Source organism: Acanthochromis polyacanthus, chromosome 19, assembly GCF_021347895.1.
Source record: "Acanthochromis polyacanthus isolate Apoly-LR-REF ecotype Palm Island chromosome 19, KAUST_Apoly_ChrSc, whole genome shotgun sequence".
Taxonomy (NCBI): Eukaryota; Metazoa; Chordata; class Actinopteri; family Pomacentridae; genus Acanthochromis; species Acanthochromis polyacanthus.
This window is the reverse complement of record NC_067131.1, coordinates 19,220,160-19,231,916: the sequence shown is the minus strand read 5'-3', so window position 1 is coordinate 19,231,916 and position 11,757 is coordinate 19,220,160. Positions and strand designations below refer to the sequence as shown.

General features: G+C 40.3%; 1 protein-coding gene across 1 annotated transcript; it reads right to left on the bottom strand.

Moving 5' to 3' along the window:
* Positions 1-104: 104 nt before the first annotated feature.
* get4 (guided entry of tail-anchored proteins factor 4) lies at positions 105-11,353 on the bottom strand. The gene is made up of 9 exons (XM_022214738.2): positions 11,150-11,353; positions 9,991-10,069; positions 9,549-9,630; positions 8,671-8,820; positions 7,273-7,411; positions 6,707-6,847; positions 6,541-6,616; positions 4,612-4,684; positions 105-2,652 (listed from the first exon to the last, which is right to left on the bottom strand). Exons 1-9 carry the CDS (start codon positions 11,287-11,289, stop codon positions 2,561-2,563), a joined length of 972 nt encoding a protein of 323 aa, XP_022070430.1. The 5' UTR covers positions 11,290-11,353; the 3' UTR covers positions 105-2,560.
* Between the last annotated feature and the right edge of the window lie 404 nt (positions 11,354-11,757).

Below are 11,757 nucleotides of genomic sequence, written 5' to 3'. Positions count from 1 at the left end.
CTTTAGCCCAAATACCCACTCTGTGGCATTGATATTGGTTGTCTAGTTCTCTACCAACGTTTGAAATACACTGCATGATGCAATAAAAAATGACGAGGAAGCTGTTGGACATTCTCAAACTCTTCTCAGTTGTAGTTTATTTACTGAATTAGTGAACTGTTGAAAAGGCAAACACTCCGCTTTAGTTCTCAAAGGACAAAAATCATCAAAAACAAACAGCTGTGATGATGTTCACTGACACAGTAGGCCTTTGGTCACACACTTTATCCAGGTGATAACAGGACAATTCTGACTGAAGTGGCTTTCAGGTTAACAACAAAAAAAAAAAATCAGTTTCATTCCTTCCTCCTTTCAGTTCCAGCTTCACATAAAGGACACTGTAACATTTAACACTGAATAAAATAAATCTTGTGCCATTATGGGCCCCAGAACACATTCTGATGTCATCCTCCCAGTTGATCTCTTCAGAAAATGTGTTCGTTTCCAAGGAACCTAAAAGCCATTTAGGCCTGAATTTCGCTTCAGATGGTGGACCTCCGTGGTGCAGCAGAGAAGCCTGCAGGACGAGCCGGGCACCACAGAGAAAACTTGGAACTTAATCATTTATTTGTGTTTGCAGGTTTTTGCATTAGAATTTTAGATTTTACATTTCTAATAAATCACTGCGGTTACATCACTCTTTCCTACATCGTCAGCATCAACACTAGACAGATGCTACCACAGCAGAGCACATACACCCACAAACCAACACCATCCTATCTGCCCTTCTGTGGCCCTGTGACATTACACCAGCCAGTCCTGTATGGAACACCAAAAAGGTCAATATTAAATACATGAAATATCACAAATTATGAACCATGTGTGAAACATTTAAATGAACCAAAATTATGCAATGTAATACAATTAATAAAAAGAGCTAATCATCGTTCTTTTCCTCTTAGAGGTCATTTTAAATAGTTACTCCAAAATTAACTGCATTTTAACTATTGTAATGAATTATTTGATGAATTGGTTCATATGTATATTTCATTCTATTGGTTCATTTGTCATTTAAGATGTCTTTATTAATATTGGCCATTTAGGATTTCCATAACCCAGCACAGATGATCCCAAAAGTACATAAACATTAATCTAGATTGGAAGACCTCTCGATATTCCCACTTTCCTGGTATTTAATGATATTTTTGACATTGCAGGGGAGAATGAAACCCTTTTAATATTTTGACTCATCGCTGGGGCTTTAAAAGAAACTGCAGACTGACAAGAGCTGGACTGATCGAATGTCACTACAAGGACAAAAAGAAGTTGACGACAGATTGATGTGAGCAAAGAACAAAGCTGCGTTCTCAGACGGCCGATAAATTTAACACTGATCAACAGCAGCGACTGGAGGAATTGAGCTTCTTAGTGTGCACCGACTGAGCTTCTGTTCCATTATTGGTCGTTTCGAGGAGGATTTGTCTGACAGAAATGGAGTAGATGGGTAAGCAGCAGATTTAAATATTAGCATTTCATAGCATGCAACACATTGTCCCAGCATTGAATCTTGCTTCTCACTCAAGTGCTTCGAGTTAGTCATTGCTAGAATTTGATTTCTTAAAACTGTAACAAAAAGCCTGGATTCTTTTTCCTCACAGACAAATCCACGTGAAGATGTAAAGGAGCCCAGCAGCAATTGAACAAGTGCACAATAAAAAGTCAGGCTGCTACAATGGAGCTATTTGTATACAGACAACTGTATGTTCGCAGTCATTTGAACAAAACAAAAAAAAGACACTACAGCCTACACCTACATTACAAAAGGAATTGTTTGTTTGGTTGATATTCAAGGTGCAACATGACCTCTGAAAATAGCATACACAGACTGTGATGTCTTTTTAAGTCCATAAAACTAGAGATGCAATGCTGAAATGTAGCCTTGGCTAAAAGTACAATTTAATTTACTACCAAAAGAAGAGACTTTTAACGGAACAAGTTGTTGAAAAATGCAGCAACATCAACGCTCTGATGGAGCTCTGTGTGCCTGCATGACAAACAAAACATGTCGAGAATTGTAGTGAACTGAACAACCCTCTTAAAATGATGGAAACAGCATTATGAAGAGGGGTTACGTTTGTGAGGCTGTTTTCCCCAGCTGGAGACTCCAACCACGCCCATCTCCTGGGAGCAGGTTTTCACGGGGAGAAGACAGTTCATTATCTCTTGTTTAAAAAGCAAACACCCCGAAACAGACATCAAGAGTCCCAAACTAACAAAAATGATGGTTAAAATAAAATAAGATAGTCTTACAATAATTCAGCACGGGAAGAGTTTTGCAGTTTGGCGCAGTCAGTCCAGGCAGTGCTGTCGGAGATGCTTTGGCGGCACGATACTTGTTCTGATTTTGGACCGGATGGTTGGGAGAATGGAGGGAGGGTTTTTTAGAGAAACGGCACGCCTCTGAAAACACGGACCAGTGCCTCGCCTTGACTCCGATGTGGAGGTGAAGGAGGGAGGCGGAGTGGTCTTCCTCTTTTTTTTTGTGGTTGTTTGTTCGTTGACCTTGTCCCAGGCTGCAGGCTCAGTCTAGTTCTATGGGGCTGCTGTCCTCCTGGGCTTCTTCAGCACCGTCATCATCCTCACCCGAACCCATCAGGCTGTTCAGCAGATTTCCTGTTGGATGCAACATAGTGAGCGTCACTCTTTTAAGAGAATCAATCAAAATCAAGTGCATATAAATCATAATAATTTACAAAATTACAATGTACTGAGATTAACCCTCTTAAGAAAAAAAAGCCAGTAGGACATTTACCAGAGGCAGAAACTGTAAAAACAGAGAGGATCCACAGATTCTGAAACGTCCTTGAACTACTCATTTGTGGTGTCCCGTTCCATCATGAAACCAAACCAAATATAAGCCTAAAATTGTGAACCAATTTCTCTAACCAGATGATGTAAAATAAATAAACAACTAAATAAAAGTCTGCACACCTTAGCACAACCAAGAAGCAATTACTGACACCACTGTGACCAACAGTCATGACAAAAATTGTCTCACTTTTGGCTAAACCGGGTCGACCTGCAGTCTGTGTTTAAACAGAGTCTATAAGAGACAAGAATGGAAACGAATGAAAAATGCATCGTCCAGCTTTTTTCCAGTATTGGTAACACCTGTGGGCACAAAATGTTGTGGTTGCTGATTCCAGTTTCTTTTTTTCAGTTTTTGTAAAATAAACAGTATAATTGTGTGGTTGCTGATTCCAGTTTCTTTTTTTCAGTTTTTGTAAAATAAACAGTATAATTGTGGGGTTTTTTTTTAATGACATTACAACGGTTCTACTGCTAGGAAAACTTTTCTGAGTTTTTCTACCTCTTGCCATGTTTTGTGCAGGACTTTATACTGCAGTAAATAAAAAAAATGAAGCTACCGTGACAAAAGCACAAAAAAACACCTGGAAACCGCTTGGGGTTCAAAAGGATAAATGTTGTATGTTACATATTGAATGAGTAGTTTTTCTGTTTAGAAAATGTCCTGCAGAGATGTCACTTAGTTTAGCACAAAGATCAGACAGAGCTTGGCTTGTAATGGAGAAGATTAAAAAAAAAAAAAAATCAGATGTACTGCTGATTGTTCTAAATCCGCTGGTAAAAGCTCACATGAAGTTTACAATCTTTGTAATATCACCTACATTTGGCACATTTGAATTTAACCTCAACCCAACCAGATTTTTAGAACCATTATCTAAGTGGTTTATCTAAAAGGTTCCGTTTCCCACTCAGCATTGATGTGGAAATGGTTAAATTCTATTTCCTCAAATTAGCACAGTAGTTACTAGTGTAGCAGCAGACTAAACATCGCCCCCATGCTGCATTACAATAATCCTCCAGCCATGCCAAACTGAAAAGGAGCCTTTTCTTTTGATAACTCTTCTGTTTGAAATCCCATCCCAACAATTTTAGTGGTATTTCTACTGACAAGGACTGGAAAAAGGTGTCTGAAATACTCAACTATAAAGTCAGATTACACACATCCAGTGTTAGGAAAAACCATCTATTCAGGTATTCTGTTTGCATTGGTAAAGGGCCATGTTTTTCTTGCAAACACTAGTTAGATCAATTGGTATTTAGACCAGTTATTTAACGTTAGTAGTTTTCCATTTGAAGTTTTGCTTCTTATGTTTGTTCTCATTTGAGTGTACTTGTAAGGAAAGGTTTGAGCATCATGTACATGTCATTTATACCCTGAATTAGAAAACAAGGGATTTAATTAGTTAAATCAGGTTCCAGTCCAGGTCTGTGAAAGTCACAACTGCATCTTTTGCATTCAGATATCCTGCATTTGGTTTCTTTCATTAAGATTCTTTTCATTTATTTTTAACATCTTCATTAACTGCTCATTCAAGCAGCTCTATGAATAATCTGAAGAAAGTGAGACTGAAGAGACATTTCTTTGCAAAATCCCCATTTAGGAGTCAAAAATCCTGAAAAGCTGCCATTTATCTTAACAGCTGGTGAGCAGTATATGCCACCCAATAACCTCACAATTAAAGTATAAATTCCTCGACTAAGTCACAAGCTGTCTCTGCAGTAATTGTTAACATCTGCTCAAATGAAAAGCCTTGGTCAACTCACCTAGGAGTCCCCCGTATGATGGAGACTGTTTGGGTGGAACACCAAAGAAAAGCTGTCCTATTCTGTCGAGATACTGTTGAACCGGTAAAATGTAAAAAGATGGAGGGGGAAAGAAAAAAAAAAAGAAAGAGTGTTAGAGCCCAGAGCAAAAATCATGTGTACTTGAAATAATAGCATTAAATAAATAAGACAATATTTTAATTCTACAATTCTACAATTTAATTTAGCAGACGCTTTTGTCCAAAGCGACGTACAACACAAGCAAGAATTCAGACATAAGGAAAAACCTGTAGTAAGTGCAAAAGTGCTTCAAGTACGATTGGTCAAAGGTGTTGCCATCAAGTTGCAGAAGAATTGCTAACCACCCCCCCTTTTTTTTTTCAACTTTGTCAGCGCTAAATAAGTGCTGGGTTTTGGACCCCCTGACTTATTCTACCCTTAAGGTGGAGTCGAATTAAGTGCCTAGGTGTTCTCTGAACAACTGAGTTTTCAATTGTCTCTTAAAAGTAGAAAGGGACTCAACAGAACGCACAGAGTTTGGTAGTTTGTTCCACCATTTGGGAACAACAGAGGAGAAGAGTCTGGCTAGAGATTTCGAGCCGTACTGGGCTGGAAGCACCAGGCGTCTCTCACGTGCAGAGCGAAGTGGGCGTGAAGGGGAGCAGACCTGGATCAGGGAATCCAGGTAGGCTGGGGCCGTTCTTGTAAATGTTTTGTAAGCCAGGAGGAGAGTTTTGAATTTGATTCTGGTTGCAACTGGAAGCCAGTGAAGGGAGATGAACAGGGGAGTGACATGAGCTCTTTTGGGCTGGTTGAAGACCAGACGTGCTGCTGCATTCTGGATCATCTGTAGAGGTTTGACTGTACATGCAGGGAGACCTGCCAGAAGAGAGCTGCAGTAGTCAATGCGTGACATCACAAGAGCCTGAACCAGAAGTTGTGTGGCCTGTTGGGTCAGGAAGGATCTGATCTTCCTGATGTTGTAGAGGGCATAACGACAAGATCGAGAAACTGAGGCCACGTGAACCTTAAAGGTCAGCTGGTCATCAATCATGACACCTAGGTTTCTGGCTGAGTTTGTGGGCACAAGTAGGCTCGAGTGAAGTTGGACACTGATCTGAGGCTGAACAGATGGACAAGCTGGAAAGACCATGAGTTCATCTTAAGACAGATTTAGCTGAAGGTGCCGTTCCTTCATCCATGTGGAGATATCAGCCAGACATGCTGATATCCGAGCTGAAACTGTTGTGTCGTCAGGTGGAAAAGAGGGGAAAAGCTGAGTGTCTTCAGCATAACAGTGGTAGGAGAAGCCATGGGAGCAGATCACTGCACCAAGTGAGGTGGTGTACAGAGAGAAGAGTAAGGGACCAAGCACTGAGCCCTGAGGGACTCCTGTTGATAGGTCATGTGACCTTGACACCTCCCCTCGCCATGACACTCTGAAGGATCTGCCTGTGAGGTGAGGACTTGAACCACAACAGGACAGAACCTGAGATGCCGAGCTCAGAGAGTGTGGAGAGGAGGATTTGATGGTTCATGGTGTCAAAGGCAGCAGACAAGTCCAGCAGCAGTAGGACAGAGGACTGACCAGCAGCTCTCGCCAGCTGCAGAGATTCTGTGACTGATAGGAGTGCAGTCTTAGTGGAGTGGTCGCACCTGAAGCCTGACTGAAAGGGGTCAAGTTGGTTATTGTTCTGCAGATGTTCAGAGACTTGGTTAAATACTGAGCGCTCCAGTATTTTCAACAGGAATGGTAGAAGTGAGACTAGTTGACACATGTTTTTCTTTTTTTTTTAAAAACTCAAATAAGTTTAGAGTCAGAGTCAGAGTATAAAGGCACATTAAACATGGTCGCATTATTCAGAATCATTTACTACAGGAGTCTGGGTGAAGAAAATACCAGGCGTCAAGCAGAATAATAACACTCACCTCATTGTACATGGGGTCCCTCTTCAGAGAAGGCTGATACTGCTCACATAACACTGTGAAAACTGTTAATTTACCCCTAAAGAAAAAACAGAAAAGCTTTAAATGCTGTAAGTCATTATGTGAGATTAAGCTGAGTTTTTAGAGGTAAATAAAACATTTTCCTCACCCATCCACTGCCAGCAGCAGAAACCAGATAAAGTTTAGTAGAGGCTGGACAAAGGGAGGGCCCTTCTCTATGGACGGGTGTTTCTCTGTGTATGTGCTGAACACCACGGAAGCGCTGTTTTTGTTCTTTAAGCAGAGGAACCTGGAGGGGTTGTAAGAGGAGAAAAAGAGAGGACAGAAATAGAAATAGGACAGAGAATAAAGACATAAGCAGAAGAAGTGAAAGAACACAGCAAGTGTAACAGAACAGAATCACAGACAGCTCAAAGACTCTTTAAATGAACAGCTGACAGATAGAAAATGGATATGACTGCAAGTTGATATGCTTGAAAAGGAAACATCAATAACTTTCGCCTCTGCCCACAGTTTCTCAATACTACAGGTTAGCATAATTCTTGGATTACATGTAATGAGATTCACCCTGTCTTCATTTCTAGGTTGAAAGGCAGAGATTTCCAGTTTGGACACGGTTCTTAATAAACAGCAATGCTGCTTTGGAAATTATACGGTGTGATGACATAATCGGGTAAAATTAGTGTTTCAAAGTGTGAGTAACTGTTCACTTACTGTAGGACGGCCTGCGCCACAAACATGTCGACCTCACTGCGGAAGCCTCGTGATGCTGAATACTCCACCAGCATCTGTGCACAGCCCTCCCCATCAGACGAATGCAGGAAGTGATAGCGAGACTCACTGTAGTTTTGTTCTGAACAGACAAAAAATTTACATTTTAATTGTGAACATTCTAATATCCTCTGTGGGACATTCATTATCTATACACCGCTTAATCCTCTGTAGCATGCGCATGAAAAACGATATTAACAGCACACCAGCGAGGGTGTCATTTGATACCTTTCACACACTCAGGACATTCCATAGAGACACAATTAACCAACGACTGACTGTGGAAGAAGGAACTGCCAGCAATGGGGAACATATGTGATAAAAACAATTGTTTTTTTTGGAACGCGAATACATTTCATGACTAGGTAATAAGACTGTTGTAAATTTTCTTCTTTTCCAAGTGTGTGATTTTGAAAAAACGCAGAAAGGACATTTTGATTTCACTGTGTATATGTCATGCTGGAAAACACCATATTATTTAGAAGAAAAAACACAATTCTAAGGATCAATAAATACTTTGTTAACTCGCAAATTAAATCACGCAATCATCGGTACTGGCAAATGAAAGCGTAAAAATATCAACATTGGCCCAAAATGAACACTGACACATGATGCCTGTCAGACACAAAGTTTACAGTTTTGCTTTAAACATTGCACAAAAATAAATATGTCATATTTTACATTCAGGGGCTGCACAGTGGTTTGGTGGTAAGCACTGTTGCTTTGCACCTAGAAGATCCCTGGTTCATGTCCCAGCCTTCCTGGGATCTTTCAGCATGGAGTTTGGAGTTCTCCCTGTGTATGTGTGGGTTTTCTCCAGGTACTCCGGCTTCCTCCCACAGTCCAAAAACAAACTGAGGTTAATTGGTGATTCTAAATTGTCTGTACGTGTGAATGAAAGTGTGATTGTTTGTAGCTATATGTAGCCCTGTGATAGACCGGTGATCTGTCCAGGGTATCTCCTGCCTTCACCCTAAGTCAGATAGGATAGACTCCAGCCCCCCACGACCCCAATGAGGATTAAGCAGTGTATAGATGATGGATGGATGGAAATTTTACATTTAAATTGAAGCAGTTTAGTCTCAATGTGCCCAGTGAATGTGTGCTTTTATGAATCAGCGTATTTTGTGTCTTCACCTGCCAGCAGGACAATAAGATGTTAATCATACTACAACAGGCTTGATGTTCTTCGTGAATCAGCCGAGAGAAAATATGGGCAAGTGTCAGCATTGGGAAAAATGAACGGGAAAGTATCTGCATATCGGCATAAATCCAACATTGTGCATGTCTATTAATCACATTTATTATTACCAATCACCAGAAAAATGATTAAGTGATTACCTTTCCACAAGGTGACAGCCAGCAGCTGGTGTAGTTTTGGGTGGCCCAACTTGCCAGACCCTCCTGTGGACCATTTCAAGGCTCTGGACACAAATGCTACTCTCTCTGGAGAGTTCTGGTCCATCTGACTGAACAGCTTAGCAAGGCTTTCTGCTCCACAAACATACACAACCAAACACCACAACACCAGAGAAGGTGACTTGAAAGTTGAAATGTCCCATTACTGTTCTTTAGGAGGGAAGATTTCTTTGACTGTCACAATGATTTACTTGCTACAGTATTTGTCACTGGTTATACGAATCAATATCGCAAACAGATCAAGCAGATTAATGTCAAGCCAAATTATCAGTAGATCTGTAACAACTACGTATTATATAAAACACAATCAAGCATCCATTAATATTTAGCTATGCCAGTTATACCTGACTGCAATATAGCAATCAATGTTGCTGATCAGTGCATGAATAATGTATAGATTATGGCCTTTCTTAACATTCTAAGATAGAATATTCTTTTTTGTTTAAAGCAGTATTTATTTCAGAAAAAAGCAGACATTTACTTGTACATACTATACTAATTAATCAAAAGTACCTTTTAGTGAAAATGGAATCCACTTTAAAAGATGACATTTAAGGGCTCCTTATTCATAGATACACTTTATGAAAATCTTTGGTGTACATGAAGGGCAGTAACAACAATAAAATCCCATCACAGCTGATGCCAACATGACTTTCTCAATCACACAATAGGAGAACACATGCAAAATGCACAACACACTGTATAGCCAACATCAAATACAAAATGCATAGTTTAGTACACAATGTGTTTGAGATTAACTGGATTCTTTTCAAAAGAAACTTTAAAAGTCTTCCACCCACCCAATATGTCATCTTCCACTTTTGTCTCAGATTTCTCCAAAACCTCCAGCACCAGCATGGACAGATCTGCTGCACTGTTTTGCTGTAAAGCAAAAACACAACCGACTTAGTTTTTTTTTTAACTCTATACTGTTATAAAAAAAAATCATGAAGTAGGTCTAATAAGTGTGAAATCCATTAATTAATCATTCAACGGATACAAAATTGTGTATACTCAGGCTAAAATGTGGTAGTCTCTGCAGCATGCAAAAATATGTATTTACAGGTATGGAAACCTGATGATTAATCACAACCAATAATCAAAAGTTTTCCTTCTTGCGGGCAGAGCTTCACTGTTATTCTTGTAATATATTTACACAAAGTGAGATGATAAATACAACCAAACTGGACTACTATCTAACATGATAGGGCTTTTGAGAAAACAACCTAGAGCAGCATATACCTGGTTATAGCTGAAGAAGAGCAGAGCACCGTTGTACATCAGCTCCCTGGCCTCAGCATGTTTTGCCTGTGACATGTACCTATATAAAAACAAGAATATCAGCATGACACAGGATGATACTATCAGCTTATCATAAAAGACACGCTCTGTGCTGGCCTCGTTCAAGCTTATTCCTGCTTTCTCTGCACACCAGCTGAGATACAAAACAGAGTAGGAATGTGAATATGGCTTTAGGTATATTAACCGTCGTGCACACCACAGGTCAGCTACAATAACCTTAGACTGGCTACCTTTCATTTGCAGATGTTAAAATTACAACAACTATGAGTGTTTCCCAAGAGGAAGAGCAGGCCAATGCCAAATAAGTAGGAATATACTAAATTAACCCTGTGAAATACTTCAATTAAACCTAAACAACACAGTTTGTTAAATTGTGCTAAAGGCAGATAGTCAATCAATATGACAGCAGAACTGATCTGTCATAACCCCATATGTTGATGTTGGAATAGGGAGTTCTCACTGTACACCATTTAGTGTGTAACCGTTCCTTTAAGAAATAAGAGACACCAAGGACATCTTCTTCTAGGCTTAGTCCAAATTCGGAAAAGTTAGCAAGGTAAGCATTAATAGCTGTAAATCAAGACACAATATTTATACTAATCAAACCCGTGTCTAGCAATCATAGCCCAGACTGCGGCGGAGCAGAATGTGGCTACCTGGCTAAATGCTAACACAGCTGGACAGCCTCAACTAACATGTTTTGGTGGCGACAGACTTTAACACGACACTTATCCGCTACATTTAGGTGATTTGCAGGTTACGTATCTTGTCCAATAACACATAAAAAACAGACTGGCTAACTGTCTTTCATTAGCACTCTCGCTAACTCGAATTCGGCTATCACTAGCTTGCGGTTAGTGGTGTTGCTAAACAGCTAACTAGCCATAGTAGTTAGCCGTCCCGTTTTGCAAGAATGAAGCGACGATTGTCCAAACAAACACACGGACCGACGGGAGTGGGCGGGTCCGGTATGAAATTCAACCAATCAGAAAGAGGCAGGTATAGAAGCAAGGTTGACAGCCGAATGATCTGGAACAGGCAGGCCTCGGAGCAGAATGACAATTACAACTGAAGCTACGAGCTTTACACGAAGTCTTACCTAAAAAATAAAGTCCTGTACATCTGGTGTGCTTCATAGTAGTCCCCCTTTTCCACACTGGCTCGCAGTTTTCCTTCCACCCTCTGTACGCCTCCACGGTTCCTGGCACTGGAACACCTCAGAGACTCCTGCTCCGACATCGTCGTTCCTCCGCAACAGCAGCAGCACTGTGCGAATGTTGACACAGCGAACCCGGAAAGCTTTAAGCTCTACAGACCCTCGTGGCTTGCCGTAGCCGGTGTGTTGTGACGAATTGGAAGGAGACTGTGGGAACATGGGCAGATTTATGAAACCTTGTGATCAGCAAAGCACGTTGAAGGCAAGCATGGATGGGATAAAGTTAAGATTAGAGAGAATATAACTACATGGTGAAAGTGACGATTATGGCCGCGTGGCTTCATAAGGCTTGTCTGAGTACTTTCTCTCTCTGGAAAAGTATTTTTTATTATTTATTGTGTGCGAAGTAGCTGGTAAAAGAGTTCAATGTGTAGGTTTATGTCCTCAAAAACGTATTAATAAAAAATAATACACGTAATTGCAGTGTGTAGGAAATTGTGTGTCGCTAGAGACACAAAATTTCAAATAAAAATCACAGTCCAACAATCACA

Coding starts and splice junctions, on each gene's coding strand:
- get4 (XM_022214738.2), bottom strand. CDS start 11,289: ATGTCGGAGCAGGAGTCTCTGAGGTGTTCCAGTGCCAGGAACCGTGGA. Junction 9,631..9,990: donor TCTTCTTCAGCTATAACCAG/GTATATGCTGCT, acceptor TTTGCTTTACAG/CAAAACAGTGCAGCAGATCT. Junction 7,412..8,670: donor GGCTGTCACCTTGTGGAAAG/GTAATCACTTAA, acceptor TTGTCTGTTCAG/AACAAAACTACAGTGAGTCT.